This window comes from Tachyglossus aculeatus, chromosome 22 (genome assembly GCF_015852505.1).
Source record: "Tachyglossus aculeatus isolate mTacAcu1 chromosome 22, mTacAcu1.pri, whole genome shotgun sequence".
NCBI classification, from domain to species: domain Eukaryota; kingdom Metazoa; phylum Chordata; class Mammalia; order Monotremata; family Tachyglossidae; genus Tachyglossus; species Tachyglossus aculeatus.
Window position 1 is genome coordinate 8,145,054 of NC_052087.1, and position 26,770 is coordinate 8,171,823.

The 26,770-nt window shown below is 43.8% G+C and overlaps 1 protein-coding gene across 6 annotated transcripts in view; it reads left to right on the forward strand.

Annotated features, from left to right (window-relative positions):
- The window catches only part of HIPK3 (homeodomain interacting protein kinase 3), a 132,896-nt gene that overhangs the window by 26,789 nt on the left and 79,337 nt on the right, over positions 1-26,770 (forward strand). For all 6 annotated transcript variants that reach the window (XM_038764875.1, XM_038764879.1, XM_038764878.1 and 3 more), the window contains exon 2: positions 14,303-15,398. In XM_038764875.1, coding sequence (XP_038620803.1) covers positions 14,305-15,398 — 1,094 coding nt within the window. In that variant the 5' untranslated portion in view covers positions 14,303-14,304. The remainder of the gene's footprint in view (positions 1-14,302; positions 15,399-26,770) is intronic.

Consider the following 26,770-nt stretch of genomic DNA (forward strand, 5'->3'; position numbering starts at 1 on the left):
TCCCCCTCTAGGCTGTGAGCTTGTTGTGGGCAGGGAATGTGTCCAATATATTATGTCCCAAGCGCTTAGTACAGTGCCCTGCACACAGTAAGTGCTCAATAAATATGATTGAGTGATTCCTGATCATTAAATTGGCACGAAATAGAGACAATTACTAAATGGAGATGATTTTCTGTTTCTGTGTAGAGGAAGCAGGTGAAAATTCAGGAAGTTCTATTATGTGGCAGTTGTGTTCTTGGAGAACCTCATGATAAGGGAAAATTGTTTGAATCTTTGATTCTTGGAATTATTAATGGGTCAGAAGTAGATTGTTCTAACTTACCCCTATGACGGACATTTTTGATACCAATTCCTGTATTGTTAGGTTCACCATTAGCAGATGGTTTTCCATTTTTGAGACTCATTATTATCTTACTGTAATAAATATGGCTAAGTTGCATAAAATAGGAGTGAAACACAAAGTTCCATTTGGTACGGTAATGGAAGGCCAAAGTAGGGAGGATGGGAAGTGGAGCAGCTCCGTTCCATGACCTGGTGGATAGAGCATGGCCCTGGGAGTCAGGAGGTCATGGGTTCTAATCCCGGCTCTGCCACTTGTCTGCTGTGTGACCTTGGGCAAGTCACTTAACTTCTCTGTGCTTCAGTTACCTCATCTGTAAAATGGGGATCGAGATTGTGAGCCCCACTTGGGACAGGTACTGTGTCCAACCTGATTTGCTTGTATCCACTCCTGTGCTTAGAAAAGTGCATGGCACATAGTAAACACTTAACAAGTACCATAACAACAATAATAATTATTATGCCTTTGACTGATGCGCACGTATTCGCACAACCATTCTTTCAACACCATATCTGCTTTTTATCAACTTGGAGATTGCTATACCAGAACAGACTTGTCGTGTTTCCTAATTCCTCCATTGTGTGATATCCAAACTGTTATGCCCCCATGTATTAAAGCAGAACTTGGCTTGTGAACATATAAACACACATGCACACACAATGATGGAGCTAATTTACATTTAGCTCCATCATTTTCATACCTTTGAACTTCTACTGCCTTTTCTGGTTTGTAGTCCTTTTCGAAACCAATCATTCACCTTCCTCTGGCTCAACTTCAGTTTTGTTAACAACAGTTGCTATTCCGGCTCAGATATTAGAGAGATTTATTTTTGGAAATAAAATGTGAACGATAGAAGATGGGGGAGGCAAATTGTTGTGGAACCCAACTCCCATCTGGCCACATAAACGTTGATGAAGAATCTTGGCTCATCACTCCCTTTCTGAAAGATGGCATTTACGAAAGCAGCCTAGTATCTGACACTCAATCCCTTACACCAGGCTGCAATGTCAGCATTGGGCATTTCATCAAGTTCCAGTGATGTGCTTCCCGTCCAAAATCTCCTGGGGTTGGGTTACCACCTCTGTCGATTTAGAGCAAGATTTGAAAACGAAAATTTGGCAAGGAATCTTTGGTCAGTGACCCCCTGCTTGGATTGTGTTTTAAGATTTTTTTTTTTTCAGATGGCCTACTTGCAGAAGGCAGAGGATGGTGATCTTTTCAAGAAAACTGGCCAAATAATTAAGGTTTCCTGGTCTCTCACCTGGTAGGAAAGTTAGGTAGGGAAATTGGATTGATTATTCGTGGAACGAGACTTTCACCAATCCCCACTGGGAATCCTCTTCTTCCAGCCAGCCCCTGAAAAAATCTGAATTTAGGAGGAATTCTCTGTACCAAGATCTTTTCTGTTGAGCAGGTAGAAGTTTCACCCAGGTTACCATTTTAGAACCAGAAATTTCTGCAAATTCTTAGTTGACACACAGAACACCTGACAGTCATTTTGGTTTTGAATCTAACAATAATAACTAGGGTATTCGTTCAGCATTTACTCTGTGCCAACTATTATACGCAGCACTGGGGTAGATACAAGATAATCTTGGTCAGATACAGCCCTTGTCCCACAAGGATCTCACGGTCTATGTGGGAGGGAGAACAGTATCCCTATTTTGCAGATAATGAAATGGAGGCAAACAGAAGTTAAGTGACTTGCCCAAGGTCACGCACAGCAGGCAAGTGGCAGAGCTGGGGATTAGAACCTATGTCCTCTGATTCCTAGTCCTTTGCCCTTTCCACTGAGCCACACTGCTTCTCAATTTAGATTGCTAGTCTTATGGACAGTCAAAAATAAAGCATGTGTTTTTTTAGTTGTAAATAGAATGGTTAAATTAATGAGTCACACATTGTAGTTACAGACTCTGAAAAGGTTGATCACTTCATATATACACTGCATGATCCTAAAATGAAAGTTTGAACCGATTTCAGGGGTACTTTCCAGCCACTTGGAAAAGTTAAACATGTCATTTTCTGTTTCAAAAGTTGGAACAAAATGCTAAGTCAGATGAAACTTGTTATTTAACACCCTGATTTGTGTAGAGTCAACACATTCCTTGGATGCTTTGTCTACAGTGCCACTGGAAAATACCCAAGAGTTTAGTATTTTCAATGAAATGTTTTTGCATGCACACCAGACATTAGGTTTAATGAGAGTGCCCTTTGTGGAACCTGAGCATACGTTGAGGTTAATTTACTTGGAAAAAGTCAAAATTAAGTGGAATTATACCAAGAATGAAGTGGATTTTCTTAGAGTACTGCTAGGAAGTCTTAGCAGATTTCTTTGATGTCAAAAAACCTTTGACTGGATTCCTTGGTGAAGTTAAGTTCTTTTATTACCTATATAAAACTTATGAATTTTACTAGAACGCTGTTCACTAAGGTCTCCTGCACAGTAGATACATACCCCCAAGGATTCCATCATACTTTCCAACGAGGTAATAAACGAAATAGCAAGGTCTTTGCAGCTTCAGTAAAAACCCGTTTTTCTGAATAAAGATTTATTTACTAAGCTTACTGTGAGACTAGCAATAGCTCGTCTACCTCGCCGCCAACCCCTCACCCACGTCATTCATTCATTGTCGTATTTATTGAGCGCTTACTATGTGCAGAGCTACTGTACTAAGCGCTTGGGAAGTACAAGTTGGCAACATATAGAGACGGAGAACGGCAGGCTCACAGTCTAGAAGGGGGAGACAGACAACAAAACAAAACGTGAGCAGGTGTCAAGTCATCAGAATAAATAGAAGTAAAGCTAGATGCACGTCATTAACAAAATAAAATAGAATAGTAAATATGTACAATATGTACGTCCTGCCTCTGGCCTGGAACGCCCTCCCTCCTCAAGTCCGACGGATTTACTCTCCCCAGCCTCGAAGCCACATCTCCTCCAAGAGGCCTTCCCTGACTAAGCCCTCATTTCCTCTTCTCCTACGCCCTTCTGCTTCGCCCCGACTTGCTCTCTTTATTCATCCCCTCCAAGAGGCCTTCCCTGGCTAAGCCCTTATTTCCTCTTCTCCTACTCCCCTCTGCTTTGCCCCGACTTGCTCCCTTTATTCATCCCCCCTCTCAGCCTTATGTCCATATCTGTAATTTATTTACGCTAATGTCTGTCTTCCCCCTCTGTCTCCAAAGCTGAGGGGGTATGTTTTGGATTAGGAATGGAACCTATGGACTCTGGGACAGGCCAAGGGGAGCTGGGACATCAAGACATTGTGAGCTGGTCCAATTTGAAGACGGTGCCAATGGGGTGACTTCATCACTGTCTTACACACCTCTCGCCCCGTTTCTGGCCCCTAAGCACACCCTGCCTGTCGTGGAACATAACTTTCCCCTCTTAGCCAGTGGCGATTGAGCAGTGTCACCCAAAACCTCTCAGGGACAGACAGGCAGCAGGGGTGAAAATGCCAGCCGGGCCAGAGGAGTTTACAGGGGGCAGTGGTAATACGAAGCTGGCATCTTGGGTGTCCTGGGCACCAGAGGAGGTCTCCTGGTCTTCTTGGCTAGCATGGGGCCCGTTTGGCATAAGGCCTTAGCAGATACCCCCACCTCCTCCATGACTTTGTATCCCACAGAAGCTGATTTCATCTACTTCTTAGAATGGGAAGGGGGAGGGGGAGGTATTAGCGCTCCTTGTAATCGAGGGGGATTTTTTTCTATAGTCATCAGTGTATCCGTTTTGTTACCTGTTGATATTTCCGGGATACTTCTGCTAGTTCATAGAAAGAAATGTGAACCCCCCGGGGCCTATGGGGGAATTTGTGCAGCATGGTGTAGGGAAATGCAAGTAGAGCAGAAGTTGATAAGGATCTCAGGACCAAAGGCACCAAATTACTTTTCATTTCCGTGTAACACAAGGTTTTATGTAGGTGAATTGTGTGACCTTCTTTTGAGGAATCATTTGAAGATTAAATCAAGCTCAGGGTTGGTAAGACATTGTAACATTGGTAGGGTAAGAGAGCATGTAAAAAAAATTGTATGTTTATCATCATCATCAATCGTATTTATTGAGCCCTTACTGTGTGCAGAGCACTGTACTAAGCACTTGGGAAGTACAAATTGGCAACATATAGAGACAGTCCCTACCCAGTAGTGGGCTCACAGTCTAAAAGGGGGAGACAATGGAATATATATATATATATATCTAGACACACACAAGAACAAAGAACAACACCACTGATGGATTTTAATTGAAAATTGATACTTAATCTTGCCTGAATCATCATCACCTTTGATCCAGTCAGTACTGTAATTTGAAAGTCACAAAATAATTAATATTCCAATTGATATAAAACATGACTCTTGACCGTCATTTCAGGAGAACTGAGTGCAGTTCTATCTGAGCATGGGGAATTTGGGAGAAGAATTGGATTCATTCAGTACTGCCTTAAGGGGTCAGCCGGTCTCCAGTCCCAAAGAGCTATGATGGCAGAAAATGGGGTGCAGCGTGGCTTAGTGGAAAGAGCGCAGGCTTCGGAGTCAGAGGTCTTGGGTTCTAATTCTGCTTCTCCACTTCAGTCATTCATTCAATCGTATTTATTGAGCGCTTACTGTGTGTAGAGCACTGTACCAAGTGCTTGGGAAGTACAAGTTGGCAACATATAGAGATGGTCCCTACCCAACAATGGGCTCACAGTCTAGAAGATGGGCTCACAGCCTAGAAGATAATGGCATTTGTTAGGCGCTTACTATGTGCAAAGCACTGTTCTAGGCACTGGGGAGGTTACAAGTTGATCAGGTTGTCCCACGGGGGGCTCACAGTCTTAATCCCCATTTTGCAAATGAGGTAACTGAGGCACAGAGGAGTTAAGTGACTTGACCAAAGTCACACAGCTGACAATTGGCGGAGCTGGGATTTGAACCCATGACCTCTGATTTCAAAGCACGTGCTGTTTCCACTGAGCCACGCTGCAGTTGTCAGCTGTGTGACTTTGGGCAAGTTACTTCTCTGTGCCTGAGTTACCTCATCTGTAAAATGGGGATTAAGACTGTGAGCCCCACATGGGACAACCTGATAACCTTGTGTCTACTTCAGCGCTTAGAACAGTGCTTGGCACCTAGTAAGTGCTTAACAAATACCATCATTAGTACTATTATTTATTATTATGGGGTGATGTCTTCACAGCGGCCTTGGGGCGGGTATCCAACCTTAGTTTTTTATCTTAATTCTGGCCTTGGGATGGCTGTGAAGATTAGAACTAGAATGTGGGTCTGAGCAATGGGAAGACTTGGGTTCCAATCCCGGTTCTGCCACTTCTCTGTGTGTGACATTGGGCGAGTCACTTCACTTCTCTGGGCCTCAGTTCTGTCATCTATAAAATGGAGATTAAGATTGTGAGACCCATGTGAAGCAGGGACTGCGTCCTACCTAATTTTGTTGTATCCCCTCCAGTGCTTAATGCAGTGCCTGACACATAGTAAGCACTTAACAAATACCATAATTATTATTAGTAGTTGTTATTAACTAGGGAGAACATTTTGAAGCATGGAAGCAATGATTTATTGAGTGCTTACTCTCTGCAGAGCACTGCACTCTAAGCATATTTGGGAAAATATAATACAATTGGTAGACATGTTTCCCACCCACAAGGAGCTTAAAGTCTAGAGTGGTAGACTGGAAGAGCCATAACAACCTGGGAACCTAGCCAATATGGGAAGTAGCACTTTTAGCTCTAGGTTGTAAACTCAAACTCTTTAATCTGTAAGCTCATTATGGGCAGGGAACCTGTCTGCTAATTATGTTGTACTCTCCCAAGCTCTTAGTACAATGCTCTGCACATAGTAAAGGCTCAATAAATATAATTGATTAATTAGTTTCCTTATCTTCATCTGTTTTGGCTGTTAAGCACCCCTAGGATTCAGGAGCCCTTACTGTAGCTTTCCTTATCACCAGTTATTAACACTGTGCTTCACTAGCTTTGGCAGGAAATTCTTTCTTATGAGAGCCAGTGAATTAGAGTTTGTCAGCCCCGTTCATAATCAAACCTTCACCTTCCTTGGACTGTAATCTGTTAGATCTTTAAAACCAGTTTTTCAGTTTTCAAATTCCTCTGCCTTAAGAAAACCTCATTGTTCTTTGCCCATGATCAAATAGTCAAAGTAGACCAGGCACAATACAAAAACATTTCCAGGGCACAGACCTTGCTGTAAAAAGCCGCAAGTTAAGGAACTAAGGCAAATGGGTCTATTTAAAAAAAAAATAAATCTTTCAGAATAGAGGCTATTCGTATTGCTTAGACAAATGGGGTAGAAGGCATGTTGATACAGTTCCACTTCTTGTCTCACTGACTAATCTAGACAGTGATATCACTAGTTTCATTTATTTGGTTTCCCATACTCCTACACCCTTCTCACTTTCCACACTTTGTAGTTTAGGGGACCCAGTGGCAGATTGAACTTTGCAAAAGTTGCATAGTTTTTTTTAAAGATTAATCAAATTATTACTTGGGTTAGAAACAAAGTTCCTTGGTAAACTCGTAAAACAAATGCACTAAGCATTTGTTTGGGAAGAAGCGTGGCTTCGTGGATAGAGCCCGGGCCTGGGAGTCAGAAGGACCTGAGTTCTAATCCTGGTTCTGCCCCGTGTCTGCTGTGTGACCTTGGGCAAGCTCCTCAACTTCTCTGGGCCTTAATCCCCTCGTCTGTAAAATGGAGATTAAGCCTGCAAGCCCCATGGGGGATGGACTGTGTCCAACCCGATTAGTTTGTATCTACTCCAGTGCTTAGAGCAATGCTAGGCACATTGTAAACTCATAACAAATACCATCATCAGCATCCTCATCATCACTATGAGCAGAATTGATCATACAGTGGTATTTATTGAGCACACTGTGTGCAGAGCACTCTACTAAATGCTTGGGAGAGTACAGTACAGTAGAGTTGGTAGATAGGCATCAAGCAGAAACTCCTCACTCAGCTTCAAGGCTGTCCATCCCCTCACCTCCTCCTACCTCACCTCCCTTCTCTCCTTCTCCAGCCCAGCCCGCACCCTCCGCTCCTCTGCCGCTAACCTTCTCACTGTACCTTGTTCTTGCCTGTCCCTCCGTCGACCCCCGGCCCACGTCCTCCCCCTGGCCTGGAATGCTCTCCCTCCACAAATCCGCCAAGCTAGCTCTCTTCCTCCCTTCAAAGCCCTACTGAGAGCTCACCTCCTCCAAGAGGCCTTCCCAGACTGAGCCCCCTTTTTCCTCTCCTCCTCCCCACCCCCCCGCCCTATCTCCTTCCCCTCCCCACGGCACCTGTATATATGTTTGTACAGATTTATTACTCTATTTTACTTGTGCATATTTACTATTTCATTTATTTTGTTAATGATGTGCATCTAGCTTTATTTGTTTTGACGACTTGACACCTGTCCACATGTTTTGTTTTGTTGTCTGTCTCCCCCTTCTAGACTGTGAGCCTGTTGTTGGGAAGGAACCATCTCTGTATGTTGACAACTTGTACTTCCCAAGCACTTAGTACAGTGCTCTGCACGGAGTAAGTGCTAAAGAAATACGATTGAACGAATGAATGAATACAGTCTCTGCCCACAAGCAGCTTACAGTGTAGAAGGGGGAGACAGACATTAAAATAAATTAAGGATCTGTACATAAGGATTGTGGGGGCTGAGGTTGGGGTGAATATCAAATGCTCAAAGGGTTCAAATCTAGGTGCAGAAGGGATGCAGAATGCAGATGTCCTGCCTTCAGGACATCTCCATCTGGATGTCTGCCCGCCATCCCAAACTCAGTATGTCCAAGACTGAACTCTTTATCTTCCCTCCCAAACTCCTCCCTCTCCCTGCCTTTCCCGTCACTGTAGACGGCACTACCATCCTTCCCGTCTCACAAGCCCGCAACCTTGGTGTCATCCTCGACTCTGATTTCTTGTTCACCCCACATATCCAATCCATCACCAAAACCTGCCGGTCTCACCTCCACAACATCGCCAAGATCCACCCTTTCCTCTCCATCCAAACCACTACCTTGCTGGTTCAATCTCTCATCCTATCCCGACTGAATTACTCCATCAGTCTCTTTGATCTCCCATCCTCCTGTCTCTCCCCACTTCAGTCTGTACTTCAGTCTGCTGCCCAGATTATCTTTGTACAGAAATGCTCTGGGCATGTTACTCCCTTCTTCAAAAATCTCCAGTGGCTGCCAGTCAATCTACGAATCAAGCAAAAACTCCTCATTCTCGGCTTCAAGGCTCTCCATTATCTTTGTACAGAAATGCTCTGGGCATGTTACTCCCCTCCTCAAAAATCTCCAGTGGCTGCCTGTCAACCTACGAATCAAGCAAAAACTCCTCATTCTCAGCTTCAAGGCTCTCCATCCCCTCGCCCCCTCCTACCTCACCTCCCTTCTCTCCTTCTCCAGCCCAGCCGGCACACTCCGCTCCTCTGCCGCTAACCTCCTCACTGTACCTCGTTCTCGCCTGTCCTGCCATCGACCCCTGGCCCACGTCCTTCCCCTGGCCTGGAATGCCCTCCCTCTGCACATCCACCAAGCTAGCTCTCTTCCTCCCTTCAAAGCCCTACTGAGAGCTTACCTTCTCCAGGAGGCCTTCCCAGACTGAGCCCCCTTTTTCCTCTCCTCCTCCCCATCCCCCCACCGCCCTACCTCCTTCCCCTTCCCACAGCACTTATATATATTTGTACAGATACATTACTCTATTTACTTGCATATATTTACTATTCTGTTTTGTTAATGATGTGCATATAGCTTTAATTTCATTTGCTCTGATGATTTTAACACCTGTCTACGTGTTTTGTTTTTGTTGCCTGTCTCCCCCTTCTAGACTGTAAGCCCGTTGTTGGGTAGGGACTGTCTCTATATGTTGCCGACTTGTACTTCCCAAGCCCTTAGTACAGTGCTCTGCACTGTACTAAGCACTCAATAAATACAAATGAATGAAATGAATGAATGCAGAAGGGAGAGGGAATAGGGAAAATGAGGGTTTAGTCGAGGAAGGCCTCCTAATCTTTAATACATGTAATTTTAATTATTACATTTCCAGAGATGATCCTTGTTTCCAATGAAAGGCGGTTTTCGTTGAATTTAATTAAGGCAGTTTGGGTCAGGAAAGTCACCTAAGGGCCTGGTTTTCCTTTTCTCATTTCAAACAAAACAGTTGGTTTAATTTTCCCATTCAGTGTTTATTTTATGACATCTCTGTTACGGACATTGCTGTTAAATGGAGCAAGAAGAGTAGAAATTAAAAGGAGTACAATTTTTTGCTTCCTCATGAGACTGTTGTCAGTGTTGTAGGAAAAGAAGGCGTCATCCATTTGGTGGATGCTTAACCAAGGTTCTTAATGGGCCTATTATCATCTCTGTTGTACTGGACTTTCCCAAGTACTTAGTCTAGTACTTTCTGCACACAATAAGTGCTCAATAAATGTCATTGATTAACATGATCTTTGAGGCTTCCTACCAGCGTTCACTTTTACACATCAGCTGTCATCCCCCGCTTCTCTCCAGCTCACCCTTCTGTCCTCCCAACCTCATCCAACATCACCCAACTCTTCTCACTCTTTTTTTATGGTATTTATTAAGTACTTAATAATAATAATCATAATAATAATTATGGCATTTATTAAGCGCTTACTATGTGCAAAGCCCTGTTCTAAGTGCTGGGGAGGTTACAAGGTGATCAGGTTGTCCCACGGGGGGCTCACAGTCATAATCCCCATTTTACAGATGAGGTAACTGAGGCACAGAGAAGTTAAGTGAATTGCCCAAAGTCACACAGCCGACAATTGGCAGAGCCGGGATTTGAGCCCATGACCTCTGACTCCAAAGCCCATTCTCTTTTCCACTGAGCCACACTGCTTCTCTATGCCAAGCACTCTACTAAATGCTGGGGGAGCTAATCAGATTAGACATAGTCCATAAACCACATGGGGCTCACAGTCTTAATCCCCATTTTACAGTTGAGGTAACTGAGGCCCAGAGAAGTGAAGTGACTTGCCCAAGGACACACAGCAGACAAGAGAAGCAGCGTGGCTCAGTGGAAAGAGCACGGGCTTTGGAGTCAGAGGTCATGGGTTCAAATTCCGGCTCTGCCAATTGTCAGCTGTGTGACTTTGGGTAAGTCACGTAACTTCTCTGGGCCTCAGTTATGTCATCTGTAAAATGGGGATTAAGATTGTGAGCCCCCTGTGGGACAACTTTATCACCTTGTAACCTCCCCAGTGCTTAGAACAGTGCTTTGCACATAGTAAGCGCTTAATAAATGCCATCATTATTATTATTATAAGTGGCAGAGCTGGGATCAGAGCCCATGTGCTCCTGACTCCTAGGCCTGTGCTGTAGGCACTGCGCCACACTGCTTCTTGCTGCTCTTGTTTCCAACCCAGTACTCACACTGGCCTGGAACTCCTTCCTCTTCAACTCCTCCGTACCGTAAAACTCTCCCCATCCTCAAAGACTTCCTGAATTCCCACCTCCCTCCTAGATTTATTCCCATCGTCCCAAGTTGCATCAACTCACAGCCATCCTTAGCATTCATTCATTCATTCAATTGTATTTATTGAGCGCTTACAATGTGCAGTTAGCACTTACTATAAGAGCAACACCAATCAATCCATTAGTGGTATTTATTGCACGGTTACTGTGTGCAGAGCACTGTACTGATCGCTTTGGAGAAGCATACAGTACAGCAGAACAAGCAGACACGTTCCTGGCCCGTAACGAGTTTACAGTCTAGAGGGGGAGACAGACATTAATATGAATAGCAACATGCATCTCAGTGGTATATGTCGATATGCGTTAGTTATTTACTTATTTCTTCAACTAAATCAGTCAATCAGTGGTACTTATTGAGCACTTACTGTGTACAGAGCACTGAACTAAGTGCTTGGGCAAGTTCAATAAAATAGAATTGGTATACATGACCCATGCCCTAAAGGAGCTTACAGTCTACAGGGAGCCAGCAGCTTCCTACCATACTCGTGTTACTACCATTTGTATCCTTGTTCTTCCCCCTGTTCTCACTGTCTTAAATATTCTGTTTTTTTTTAATTTTTAGGTGGTATTTGTTAAGCACTTACTATGTGATTGGACACTGCCCATATCCCACATGATGCTCACAGTCTTAATCCTCATCTCACAGATGTGGTAACTGAGGCCCAGAGAAGTGAAGTGACCAAGGTCCAAGGTCACACAGCAGACAAGTGGCGGAGCCGGGACTAGAACCTAGGTCCTTCAGACTGCCAGGCCTGGACTCTATTCACTAAGCCACACTTGCTTCTCAGGGTCTTGTCTATTCCCCCATTCATACTGAAAGCTCCCTGAAGGCAGGGACTGCTGCTTTTATTTTTCTTATGTGCTCACAAGGGCCTTGTACAGACTTGTGCACACAGTAGGTGTTCAGTACATGCAATTGATTGATTGGATGCATGATTGACTTGAGCACCACACTTAAAGGACAGTCATTGATGACTGGTACCCAACTTCAGCGGACTTGGCAGGAGTTCTCTAGACAGTTACCTTGTTGTGGGCAGGGAACCCGTCTACCAACTCTGCTGTACGCTCCCAAGTGCTTAGTACAGTGCTCTGCACCCAGTAAATACCATTGATTGATTGGTTAAATCAATCTGGGAACCAATTCTAGTCAGTGTAATTATCGGTGAATCGGGTGAAGAAAATAATCAGGATTCTGGTCATCAGTTGTGCAAGCGATGCTAAACTGGCCAAGCTGCTCACTCCTTGGAAGGCAGAAATACCATCCCAAATGACCAAGACAAAGAGAAAAAATGGTCCCATAAAAGCAGGATGAAAGTTTTAATAGGGCAAGGACAAGGGAGGATATTTAAGGATGAAAAGCAAATGCTGCAAACCTAGGATGTGGGATTCTGAAAAGCCACAGATATAGCAGATGGAGACTTAGGGTTCATTGTTGGCCACCAGCTATACAGGAAGTCCTTGTCTGAGGGTGTTTTGGGCTAAGATGACGTGCACTGACAAAATTTCCAACTTTATTCCCTGTTTCAGCTTTATACCTTTTTTTTAAATGGTATTTGTTAAGCACTTACTGTGTGCCAGGCACTGTACTAAGCACTGGACTAGGCACAAGATAATTGGCTTGAACACAATCTCTGTACTACATAGGGTTCACTGTCTTAATCCCCATTTTGCAGATGAGGAAACTGAGGCACAGAGAAGTTAAGCGACTTGTCCAACATCACACAGCAGACAAGTGGAAGAGTTGAGATTAGAATCTAGGTCCTCTGACTATATCCTTATTTACAAGACTAGCTGTGGGAGTACTGATGGTAGAGTCGGCGGGGAGTGGGTCGGGAGGCGGAGGAGGGGAGCACACAGGAGTTGCAGGGAAATGTAGAGATAATTTTTCAAAGTCTCTATTGGGAAGTAGTAACTGTTGGGATAAGAGAGGTCTGTGGTGAAGAGTGGTAACCTGATTGCCAGGTAGCTGGGATATTCATCTAGAATTGATTGAGTATACAATTTATGGTAATTTTGGTAAACACAGGACATCCAACTTTGGTTCAGGAACCAATCTCCTGCTTATAACATTGTTCCTAAAGTGCAGTTTTCAAGAACCAATTGTGTTGTAAGTATAAGGAATTTCCGTATATGAGACAGTAATGTAATTATGCACAACAAAGTCAACATAGCAGTGGGATGAACGAAGAGCAGTATAGCATATAAGGGCTAGAAAACATTTGGTGGTCAGAAATCAAAGCCGTAAGATCGCAAAGGCCCCAAAGGATCATCTGGTCCGGTTTCATGCATTCTGGCAGATGGCTGACTAAACCATTCCAGGGCAAATGGGTGTCTTCTTTTTTTTTAATATTCTTGGAATGGAGACTCCACAGTTTCCCTCAGACACCCATTTCAGTGTTTGATCATCCTGACAATTCATCCAACCATATGTCTAACTGAAATCTTGCTTGTCTGAGTTACATCCATTTCCTCTTCTATGGGTACAGGTAGATGTGGAGAATAGCTAGGACCCTTGTAAGATCCCTCGTGTACTTCTAGACAAGTATTGTCATCCTGTTTTCCAGACTGAAGAATTCTACTTCCTTTAACCTTTCTTCCTATGCTTTATTTTCCATCCCTTTAGTCCTTCTGACTCTCAGGCTGCTTCCCCTAGCTGCTTCCTTAGTCTAGCCTATATAATCCTGAATGAGTCACTTCAAAAATTTGAAACCCATGTTCCATCATTTGCTAAAGGGAGTTGGTAGTGTTTGCTCCTAGAAGATTCTCAAGATCCTTAGTCAATCAGTCGTATTTATTGAGTGCTTACTGTGTGCACAGCAATGTACTAAGTGCTTGGGAGAGTATAACAGTGTTGGTAGTAGACACGTTCCTTGCCCACAGTGAGCTAAATAAGGGGATTCCTTTGTCGTTATAATTTTCCTACATTTGTAATATTTTGATCTTTCTTCATGGTCCATATAGAGAAAAGAAGTGTGTGTATTTAGGGTTCTTGGTCCATATAGAGAAAAGAAGTGTGCATGCTTAGGGGTCTTGGTCCATATAGAGAAAAGAAGTGTGTGTATTTAGGGTTCAGTGCTAGAAAGCATACAGTTTGAGAACATTTTAATTGGTTGGTGTGCGAGTTTTTCTTGTACAGTCTTTGGGTCCAGGAACGATTTTCTTGGGGGAGGGTGATTGGGACCATTTCCAAAGACACTAACCATCTGCATTCCAGACTTTTCACACACTAGACTAAAATGAAACCGAAGCTTTGAACTCATGGAATGACAGCTTCCCAAACTGCGCTTGTTTTGGAAGGGAGTGAGATCTTGTGAGAATGTCAAAAAGTTGTAATGTTTCGCTGGTATTCCACACACTTTGTGTGGGAAGGAGGGAGGAGTGAAGTAGTCCTTTAGTAATTTAAATTTAGGGCATGGAAAAGCAAGGAATCTGATTTGATTTTTCTTCTTTTTTTTCCCTCTAGGTATGGCCTCACAAGTCTTGGTCTACCCACCATATGTTTATCAAACCCAGTCAAGTGCCTTTTGCAGTTCAAAGAAACTCAGAGTAGAGCCAAGCAGTTGCGTGTACCACGAAAGAACCTATCCACGGACTTGTGTGAATGGTAGAAACTTTGCAATCTCTCAACCTCCCACCAAGGACCCAACTTTTCTGACAAAGATCCCGTCGAACAGACCTCGAGGACGCCATTTTGTGTGGCCCAGTGCCATCGCTTTAAAAACCACTGCAGGTGCTACAAAGGTTCTAGCTGTGCAGGCGCAGCCGGTCCTAGGGGAGGCCCTGCAGGCCGGGACACAGGAAAGCGGGTTCGATTTACCGGACAGCCTCCAGCGATGCGGATTGAAGCGTAAGAGCGAAGAGCTGGATCGTCAGAGTGGCGCCATGCAGATCGTCGACGAGCTGTCTATACTGCCGGCAATGTTGCCAACCAACGTGGGCACCCGGGTGGCGGTCGTGGCGACCACCGCGGCCTCCAAACCGAGCGGCACCGGCGGAGAAGGGGATTACCAGTTGGTGCAGCACGAGGTTTTGTGTTCAGCAAAGAACACTTACGAAGTCCTCGACTTCCTCGGCCGAGGGACCTTTGGCCAGGTGGTCAAATGCTGGAAGAGCGGGACAAACGAGATCGTGGCCGTCAAGATCTTGAAGAACCATCCGTCGTACGCCCGCCAAGGGCAAATCGAAGTGAGCATTTTGGCCAGGCTGAGTACGGAGAACGCTGATGAGTTTAACTTCGTACGGGCCTATGAGTGCTTTCAACACCGAAATCACACGTGCTTGGTTTTTGAGATGTTGGAACAGAACCTGTATGATTTCCTGAAGCAAAACAAATTCAGTCCGCTGCCATTGAAAGTAATACGGCCTATCCTTCAGCAAGTGGCCACTGCACTGAAAAAACTGAAAAGTCTCGGCTTAATCCATGCTGACCTCAAACCAGAGAATATTATGTTTGTGGATCCTGTCCGGCAGCCCTACAGGGTTAAAGTGATAGATTTCGGGTCTGCCAGCCATGTATCAAAGACTGTTTGCTCAACGTATTTACAGTCTCGGTACTACAGGTAGGTTGCCGACGTATACATTTCTTCATAAACGTTGAATTTCGCCTTACAGGAAACCGTCGTGTGGGGAAAGGAAAATGTGACAGCTCTTCGATCCCCTCAGAATAACGTTTATGTAAGCCCATAACCTCTCAAGTGAATTTAGTTTATCAGTGTGCCTCCAAAACCTTTTGTTACTCTAGCTTCTTCCTTTCATCTTCTGAAAAACTGAGCATCTGGAGGTTTGGCCCTGTCTTTTAATGCTAACGGTAAATTCAGCTGGGAAGACCAGGCGCTTCGGTTTCTTTGTTACGTGTTCGTCACTTAAATGTTCATTGGTTGATTGAGTGCGGATCAAATTTGGCGCTCGTTGGAACATTCCATCCCTTTTTCCATTTCACAGGAATATTGGCATCATGGATACGTAAACATGCTATTGTTTTCCTACAGTGCCCTTCCAAAATGAAGACTAAATCAACTCACTGAATGACTATTCAGTTTGTGGATTATTCAAACCCCTTTCTTTTCCTTTTTCTCTTTCCAATGATTATATCTGCCTTTGTATCATTTCATCACTTATAAGCACTTCTGTCACCGGAGCAGAGCAAAGGGGATGGAGGAAAACTCAAATCAGTCAATTTCACTGCTTGGTTGGTGAAATTATGGATTAAATCAGTCAGTCACTGATATTTATTGAGCATTTCCTGTGTGGCAGGGAGCAGTGTGCAAAGCACTTTGGAGAGTACAAATCAGTAGAGTTGGAAGACAAGATCTCAGCCCTCAAGGAATTTGCAGTCTAGTGGGGGAGACAGAGGTTACAACAAGTCACAGATTGAGAAAGCAGCAGAGTATAAGGATAAATGGGTTTTTAAGACTTCCTGTGGATTGAATTTATGTATCCCCACTCCTCATTAGGATAATAATAACCGTGGTATTTAAGTGCTTATTGTGTGCCATGCACTGTGATAAGTGCTGGGGTAGATACAAGAACATCAGGTCAGATGCAGTCCTTGTCCCACATGGGGCTCACAGTCTGTTGGAAGAACAGGCATTGAATCCCCTTTTGACAGATGAGGAAACTGAGGTCCAGAGAAGTGAAGTGTCTTGCCCAAGGTCACACAGCGGGCAAGTGGCAGAGCTGGGATTAGAACCCAGGTCCTCTGATTCCCAAACCTGAAATCCTTCCATCAGGCCATGCTCCTTCCCCAGGATGATAATTTAGAGTTGTCAGTAATGACTTATTTCTTTAAGAATGCCTCAGTGGAGTCAGTTACTTTCAAGTCCCTACAATCATAGAATAACCACTTGTGAATTAACTGTAAATTCTATAGACAATATTAGGTTAAGGTGAGAAGTTTAGTACCATTTATAAAATAAATGTGAAAAACAATTCTGACATCTCACTTTAGTTTGGTAGCCACATTATATAGTGAGAACCAAAGTAAGAAATATTAGTATGGACTATTGCCTTATAACTTAAATGATCAAGCACCTAGCCATTTGCCATATTTTCAAGTTAAACTGAACTTAATTGTTCTGGAGAGATTTTTGTGTAGTGGTTGCTTAACTCATTGATTTCAGTATTTGGTCTCATCTGGACAACTAATTAAAAGTCTAAATTAAATAGAGGCTTAAAAACCATGTCATCTTTTTTTCTTACATTCCTGTATGAGTTTTAGAATTACCAATCTCCAAGTCATCCTATAGAAAATTTCTCAAATCATGATGAGCAAACAGGGTATTTGTTACTGAGGTTTTGTTATAAGAAAGAGGTGATTATCCCATCTGGCTCACTTTCAAAGGTAGGAGCCCATTGTAGCCACAGTTCAAGTAACCCATATAAACACGAAGACATAATCCCTCTCCCTCTTGTATCCAACTCCACCATCCATCAAAGAATCCATAGAATTCCATCCCTCCTCAAACCACCTGTTCCCCCACACCAACCATCTCTTTCCCCTAATGACTTGGCTACATATTTCATCAACAAAATTAAAGCCGTCAGTTGTGATCTCCCTAAAATCTCGCCTGCTTCTCTCCAATCCCTCGGCCCCTTGGACTCTCCCTATGTTCCCTGCAGAAACTCAAGATGAAATCTCTCACCTCCTCTCTAAATCTGCCCCCTTCACTTGCACTTCTGGCAGCATCTCTTCGTACTTTCAAAAAAACATTTGTCCCCATCTTCTTTCCTCACTGACTGCCATCTTCAGCTGTTCACTTTCCAGTGGCTTCTTCCCCATTGCTTTCAAACATGCTTATGTACCCCCTATCCTAAAAAACCCTTCCCATGACTCCCTGGCTCCCTCCAGTTATCGCCCATCTCTCTCCTACCATTTCTCTCCAAGTTGCTTGAGAGAGTTGTTTACACCCACTGGCTCCACTTTCTTTCCTCCAATTCTTTCCTAGATCCCCTCCAATCTGGCTTCCACCCCCTTAACTCCACAGAAAGGTAACCAATGACCTTTTTGTCACCAGATCTTGATGGCCTCTACTCTACACCTCTTAGACCTCTCAGCCACCTTTGACACTGTAGACCACCCTCTTCTCCTGGAAACTTTACAAACCTTGGATTCACTGACATTGTCCTCTCTTGGTTCTCCTCCTATCTCTCTGACCACTCCTTCTCAGTCTCTTTTGCTGGCTCCTCCAATGCCTCCCACCCTCTGACAGTAGGGGGTCCCTCAGGGCGCAGTTCTGGTCCCCTTCTAGTCTTCATCAACACCCACTCCCTGGGAGAACTCATTCACTCCCATGGCTTCAATTTTTTTTTTTTGATGGTACTTGTTAAGCACTTACTATATGCCAAGCACTGTTGTAAGTGCTGGGGTATATACAAGGTAATCAGGTTGTCCCAAGCGGGGCTCACAGTCTTAATCCCCACTTTACAGATGAGATAACTGAGACACAGAGAAGTTGTGACTTGCCCCAAATCTCACAGCTGAGAACGGGCTGAGCCAGGATTAGAACCCATGACCTCTGACTCCCAAGCCTGTGCCCTTTCCATTAAGCTATGTTACCATCTCTTATGTAAAAGATTTCCAAATATACATCTCCAGCCCTGATCTCTCTCCTTTCCTGCAATCTCGCATCTCCTCCTGCCTTCAGGTCATCTCTACCAGGATATCTCACCTACACCTAAAATTAAACACGTCAAAGACTGAACTCCTTATCTTCCCACCCAAACCCAGTCCTCCCTTTGTCTTTCCCATCACTGTAGACAACACCATTATCCTCTCTCTCCCATAATTCCATAACCTTGGCATTGTCCTTGACTCATTTTTCTCATTCCACCCACATAGTCTGTCACCAAGTCCTGTCAGTTCTACCCTCACAACTTCGCTAAAATCCGCCCTCTCCTCTCCATCCAAAGGGTTACCACTTTAATCACTTTTCCTATTCCACCTTGACTACTGAATCTACTTCCTCGCTGACCCGGCCTCTTGTGTCTCCCCACTCCAGTTCATACTGCACAGATCTTTCTCCACAGAAACGTTCAGTCCATGTCTCCCCACTCCTCAAGAACCTACAATAGCTGCCCATCCACCTCCACATCAACCAGAAATTCCTTACCATTGGCTTTAAAGCACTCAATTAGCTCACCCCATCCTACCTTACCTCACTGGTTTCCTACTACAGCCCAGCCTACACATGCTGCTCCTCTAAGCGCCAGCTTGCTCACTGTGCCCCAATCTCGTCTATCTCGCCACTGACCCCTTTCCCACGTCCTCCCCCTCCATGTATGCCAGACCACCACTCTTTCCACCTTGAATGCATTATTAAAGTCACATCTCCTCCAGGAGGCCTTCTCCAGGTAAACCTTCTTTTCTCCAACTTGCTCTTCCTTCTGTGTCATCTGTGCACTTGGATCTGTGACCTTTGGACATTTGATATTAGCTCCACCCCCAGCCCCACAGCACTTATGTATAGCTCTTTAAATTATATATTTTAAATTAGTTATTTATTCATATTAATATCCGTTTCCTCCTCTAGATTGTGAGCTCATTATGAGCAGCAAACATGTCATTGATGAAAATCATTTTTATTGCTTAATGTTGGTCCCTACTGCTAATTGTGGGTGAGAGAAAGAAGTCTAATGTTTAGGACAATGTTAGAAAAGTTACAGATTAATAGACCTCAAGACATATATCGTATGCGACGTGGACATTTTAATTAACTTTCTTATTAAGGTTTTATTCTCAGCAAATTGGAAGAGATTCCAGTGGCAAGTAACTCATTGTGAAACCTTAGTACAGCTTTAGCATAGGATGCAGATAGAAAAGAATGATAATTTGGAAGCTGTCGATTCTGAGTCAGCCAACCGGATCATATATGTCAGCTATCTCATTTCCACAAAAAAACTTGGGACCCAACTTTATCAAAATAAATGGACCTGATTTTTAATCACTTCTTCTATTATTTAGCTCACAGACTGATAGGTTAACTTCGGGTACTGCACATCAGAGCATTTAAAGAAAGTTGATTTAAAAAACCCAGTTCCTGTAGGTAAGTGAAATAGAATTGACCCATCTTTGAGTAGCTTTTAATGCTGAGGACTTCTCAAGGTGCTGACCTTGGAAGCAATCAATCAATGAAGTGTATTTATTGAGTGCTTACTGTAGGCAGAGCACTGTACTAAGTCCTTGGGAGAGTACAGTGTAACAGAGTTGGTAGACATGTTCCCTGCCCATAAATTCATTCATTCATTCATTCAATCGTATTTATTGAGCGCTTACTGTGTGCAGATCACTGTAGTAAGTGCTTGGGAAGTACAAGTCGGCAACATATAGAGACGATCCCTACCCAATAACGGGCTCACAGTGTAGAAGGGGGAGACAGACAACAAAACATGTAATGAGCATTTTGTTAAATTTACAGATTGACTCTTAAAATACAGTATAAAGCCCTTCTCACAGAAGTTATATGTACTGAATTGTAAAGTATCCTGTTTCATGCTTCTCATCTTTTTTTCTCCTGCGGAAATTGCATTTTGTGATTCTGTGGTGTCTAGAAGACTATTTGAAGAGGTGATTGCTAAATGATGATTTTGTTGTAGTGATGTTGTCCAGAATAATTTATATGCATATAAAATAGCTAACATCATTTTTTCCACTCTTTTTTTCCATATGAAGCTTGGCTAAAGTGGATGAAGTATGAGGAGCAGTAATATTTTTTATTCATTCATTCAGTTGTATTAAGCACTGTGTGCAGAACACTGTACTAAGTGCTTTGTAAGTACAATTCAGCAACAAAGAGAGACAATCCTGCCCACAATAGGCTCATCTCAACTCCCAGGATACTCTTGATTAATGTTTTAGTATTTTATGACTTGCCAGATGATTTTATATCTTTAAATACTCTTACATGATTTATTCTTGGTAGTGGCTTTCTTTTCGTGTCCTATAATTAAAGGGCCTTTTAGGGAAAACCGTGATACAACGAGGGCTAAAAGTGATCCTAAATATTAACATCCATCTCCCCTTCCAGACTGTAAGCTCATTACGGGCAGGGAATAAGTCCACTAATTCTGTTGTACTCTCTCAAGCTGTTAGTGTAGTGCTCTGCACATACTAAGTGCTCAATAAGTTTCATTGATTGATTGATATCTCTTATATCAGGTATTAGCACAGTTTCAGCTACCCACATCGGTGTGGAGGCTTGCTTGGATAACTGAAAATAATGGATAATCCAAAACTCATATATGTGAGTTTGGAATGTGCTTTATGAATTTACATTTGGAAATAGTGCACAACACTTAAAAGGAAATAATTTTTGGAATTAGGAATTGGAGAACAGCTTGGCCTAGTGAATAGAGCATGGGCCTCGGAGTCAGAGGGACCTGCGTTCTAATCCCGCCTCCACCAATTGTCAGCTGTGTGACTCTGGGCAAGTCACTTAACTTCTCTGTGCCTCAGTTTCCTCATCTGTAAAACGGGGATGAAGACTGTGAGCCCCCCGTGGGACAACCTGATCAACTTGTATCCCCCCAGCGCTTAGAACAGTGCTTTGCACATAGTAAGCGCTTAATAAATGCCATCATCATTATTATTATTATTATTCTCTGGGCCTCGGTCACCAGCTTTCCTGTTGAAGGATCGGGTGGTTTGGGGCAGCGAGTTGGGGCCAAAGGAGTGGATAGCGTCAAAGAGGGTTGGATTTTTCTCGCTGGCCCCAGTCAAGCTGCAGAAGTGGAGTCAGTTGAGCGAGCTCTTCCCGGAGGCTGTGAGGCCGGCGATGGCAGAAGCCACAGGGGCAGACTCAGCGTTGGCACGGGGGCAAGCCTGGCTCGCACTGGCATACCCAGTTGAGCCCAGCAGAATCCAACTGCAGCCCCGTTGGGCGAGCAGTCTGGCCCAAGGCCGCAGCCGGATGGTGCTGAGGAACAGAGGGAACTGCAGCAGCAGCACAAAAGCCTTCTCAGCACAGTCTGCAGTAGGTTCATTCAGTCGTATTTATTGAGTGCTTAATTAATTAATTAATTAATGATAGCATTTATTAAGCGCTTACTATGTGCAAAGCACTGTTCTAAGCACTGGGGAGGTTAACAAGGTTGTCCCACGGGGGGCTCACAGTCTTCATCCCCATTTTACAGATGAGGTAACTGAGGCCCAGAGAAGTTAAGTGACTCGCCCAAAGTCACACAGCTGATAAGTGGTGGAGCCGGGATTTGAACCCATGAACTCTGACTCCAAAGCCCAGGCTCTTTCCACTGAGCCACACTGCTTACTTTGCACAGGGGACTGTACTAAGTGCTTGGGAAAGTACAATGCAGCAATAGAGACAATCCCTGCCCACAACAAGCTCACAGTCTATGTGGGATAGGAACCGTATCCACCCTTAACTTGTATCTACCCCAGCACTTAGAACTGTGCTTGGCACAGAGGGAGTGCTTAACAAATAGCATGATTATTATTAAGTGAAAAGTTGGGGATTTGCTGGGTATCTCTCTCTCTCTCTTTCGCTCTCGCTTTCTCTCTCCTACTGTATTTCTCTCTTCCTCCCTTCCTGTGACACCCTTTTTTAAACTTACAGCATCTGGCCATGGAAAACAGGACTGCTTTCACTACTCTTCTGTTTTCTTGCATTGGTGTTTTGTCTGGCCCATCTCCCATTATTATAAAATTATATATTGCGTTCAAACTGGACAAGAAATTGCTTCCAAGTGCTGAAATAGGAATCATCATAATGATAATAATAGTAATTGCAGTTTTAGTTGAGCACTTGTCTGCCAAGTGTTTTGCTAAGCGCTAGGGTATGCACAAGATCATCAGGTGCCAAATGGGGTTCACAGCCCAAGTAGATGGGACTTCAGGTATTGAATCCCAATTTTGCAGTTGAGGGAACTGAGGTATTGAATCCCAGTTTTGCAGTTGAGGGAACTGAGGCATAGAGAAGTTAAGCGATTTGCACAAGATCATACAGCAAGCAAGTGGCGGAGCCGGGTCTAGAATCCAGGTCCTCTGACTCCCAGGACCGTGCTCTATCCACTAGGCCATGCTGCCTAGTGGAAAGATTTAGGATCCCAAGTAGTAGGGGAAAACAGTGCTTTAAAACCACTTTTGGAATCCACTGATTCCTTTCTCCTGCGGGCCTTGCTTCTCCAGCCAGGAAATCACTGAGTTAAATCAAGGTCATATTGTTGCACAGAAACTTTTATCTGTGGACCTCTTTATCTTCCTTAAATGTAGTGCTTTTGAAGTTTAAAATGATGCATTCTCTCCCCCCCTCCCCACCATCCCTCCATTCAAATCTGTTCTTATTACACATTTCCTTTCTGGAGCTTGTTTCCTTTAAAGGGTTGCAATGTTCAACTCTTTATTGGGGTGGTTACAATGCAAATGACAAGAGTTTTTTTCTTCCATCCTTCCAGGATTTAAAGTTCAGTGGAATTCACTGTCTATTGGGCAACGTAGTTGACCTCATCCATTTCAAATGGGGAATTTAAAATAACGTTCCCATCTGTGGCAGTCACCCCCCGGGGTCCCATCTGTGGATCTGTGATTGGGCATCAATAATCCCCACCCTCACAGACATCTATTCCTCCTCTTTCTAGTAACTGGGCTGGTCCCCTTAGACTGTAAGCTCCTTAAGAGCAGGGATTGTGTCTACCACCTGGATTGTGCTCTCCCAAATGTTTAGTACAGTGCTGTGCACAAAGTGCTCCATAAATCCTGTTAATTGATTAGTTGGTTGGTTGGTTGGCCTACTCTCGGCCTGAGGGCTCAGTCAAAATGGAGCCAGATATCCAGGAGGCCTCGATCCCCAGGATTCCCCTCAGCCCCTGTTGAGAGCAGACTGCTTTGCTGAGTGGGCCATGAGTTTGAACTGAGGTGACATTGCTGTGGTTTTGTGATGTTATCATCATCATCAACGGTAATATTGAGTGCTTACTATGTGCAGAGCACTGTACTAAGTGCTTGTGAGAGTGCAGTACAACAGAATTAGCGGACAAGTTCCCTGCCCACAATGATTATGGGTATAGGGCTTTTACTAGGGGGCCCTCAGAGGGATTGTACCCAAGAGGCCCTCACTGTCCGTAATAATAATAATAATAATAATAATAATTGCATTGCATTTGTTAAGCACTTAATATGTGCCAGGCATTCTGCAAAGCTCTGGGGTAGATACAGAGTAATCTGGTTGGATACAGTCCCTGTCCCACGTAGGGCTTGCAGTCTTCATCCCCATTTTACAGATGAGGCAGCTGAGGCACAGAGAAGTGAAGTGACTTGCCCAAGGTCATGCAGCAGACAGATGGCAGAGCTGGGATTAGAACCCAGGTCCTGCTGACTCCCATGCCTGTGCTCTATCCACTAGGCCACACTGCTTCTCCAAGACCATCTCTAAGGCATGCTGTCTTCATTTCTTATTTGGTCTGGGTCAGGAAGGTCCTCTCATCAGCCACTCTTTTAGCTTCATCATTGGCTTTTTTGTCTCTATCGATGCCCCCTAATTTGGGCAGGATTCCATGCTTTGGGATGGTAGTAGGAGAATTTGCAAGTCCTCAATAGTATATTGAGCACTTGCTATGTGCTGAGCCCTTGGGAGAATACAACACAGCAGAGTTGGTAGACATGTTCCCTGCCCATAATGAGCTTCCAGGCCTTGACTGTGGGGAAAAAAAATCAATGCATTCAAATCAATCTCATGTAGCACACGTTTTAGTAAAAACTAAATGAAAGTCGTGCAGCTAGAATCAGAAAAATTGTTGATTTCAGTGTTTGTTTACATTTTAAATGTTTGGAACCCGAATGTCAGGTAGGATGACTAGTCCTCTGCACATCCAGTCATTATTGGCTTATATTCATTAGTCGTGTCGTGTAGGAAACACCCCATCCTTAATTCTGTGTCCTGCCCCTTTCATGGCAATTTTGGATCCTCAGTACGTAAACAGGAAGCGGAAGCTCGGCTTTGCAGGCCAGACCCGTTAGATAAAAACATTCAGTGAGGGAGGCACAGCCCAAGCACGTGTCCAAAATTCCACTGTAAACAAGTCGTGCTCGAACAGGGCAGCAGATGTTATTCCATCACTTTGAACTGTGAATCACATAAACGTAGTGGGGAGATCTTAAAATAGGCAGGGGGCCGTGGCCAGAGACGGTTGAGTACTATAGATGGTGAGGCTGTCTCGCTGTTGCAGTGAAATAAGCCAGAAGGGCATGCTACTCCAGGCATTGATTTGCTCAAGGTCAGCATGTTCTAAAATCAGCTGCTAGACTGAGGAGTGTGGTTACTCTCAGGAACATGTAGGGCTTTTGTATGCATAAAAGGTCTTCAGATAAGACATTGGCTCTTTGAGGTTTAGGGATTACTCAGGTGGTGAATTTATTCTTCTCAGTAATAAATGTTTGCAACATGTGCTGCTCCATGTACGGACGATCCTGAATGTAAAGCCTCAGATAATTAGAGAGAACATAATAATAATTGTTGTATTTAAGTGCTTATGATGTGACAGGCACTGTATTAAGCACTGGGGAGGACACAAGCAAGTCAGGTTAGACATAGTTACTGTTCCACATTGGGCTCAGAGTCTTAATCCCCATTTTACAGATGACGTAACTGAGGCACGGAGAAGTCAAGTGACTTGCCCAAGGTCATACAGCAGACAAGGGCTGAGCTGGGATTAGAACCCAGGTCCTTCTGACTTCCAGGCCTGCAGTCTATCCATTAGGTCACACTGATTCTCACAGATCAGTACTTGCCTTTGGAACTTGCTAGTTTTTTGGGTTTTTTTCATTTTTCCAAGCGAGTGGTTGATTTTCGATTGATTGGTGGTATTTATTCAGTACCTACTTTGTCCAGGGAAATCAATCAGTGGTGTCCAGTGCTTAGTACAGTTCCCGGCACATAGTAAGCACTTAACAAATACCATAATTATTATTATTATTTTTTATTGAACACTCAGTGCTGCAGAGCACTATACTATGCACTTGGGAGTTGGAAGAAATGTTCCCCGCCTACAAGAAGCTTACTGTCTAGAGGAAACTTACAGTATAGAGTCTCAAGCAGCTCCTTCTTATTTGTCTTAGCTGTCTTTTGACTAAGGGGCATGGAATTACCTTATCAGGTGGTTCAATTTCTACAAGATATAAAGGATCACACAAGGTGAAGTTTTTATTCTTTGTCCATTTACTGTCTGAAGAAGCGCATGATACATCCCAACTGAATAAAGCATGTTTTCTTGATTGTCTGTCAGGCCTTTTATGAAGGGAGAAAGGTGGAGTTTTGCAGTAGCCAATTTAGCCCCATTTAAGAGAGTCAAGTAAACAAAGAGGAGGTGGAGGAGTTCAAATTTCCATCTGGTGCGTGGAAGAGCATCTAACTAAATTACCAGGTACAGAGAGAAGTGTTCTTGCAGGGCACACTTCCGTAAGTGGCATTTGAAAAATCTCACCCTGGGATTTATTCAGACTTGACGCAAACTGGGATTGTCCTCTGAAATTGCTGGCAGTTCCCATTTGCAATTGATCTAGGTTTCAGGATTAGTGGTTTCATGGCAAGTGATGTAAACCGTTTGTCTTTAATTCTTGGGACATAGGGAAGGCTCAGGCCCTGACCATGTTCCAGAGCTATTTCCCGGATCTTTTATGACTTCAGACTCAGGGAACTGCATTGCAGATCATCAATTCAAAATTCAGAGGAGGGTTCTTTCAGGGGTTTAACTGGCATGGCCTGAAAGCGGGATAGGCTGTATTTTGTCTGTGATTGTGATCATTTTTCTCCACTGTATCAACTCACTTAATTGAAAATGGTGGTATTTGTTAAGCATTTACTGTGTGCCAGGCACTGTACTAAGTGCTGGATAACATCCATCTGTTATTTATTTTAATGTCAGTCTCACCCTCTAGTCTGTAAGCTCTGTGTGGGCAGGAAATGTGTCTACTTACTTTATTGTA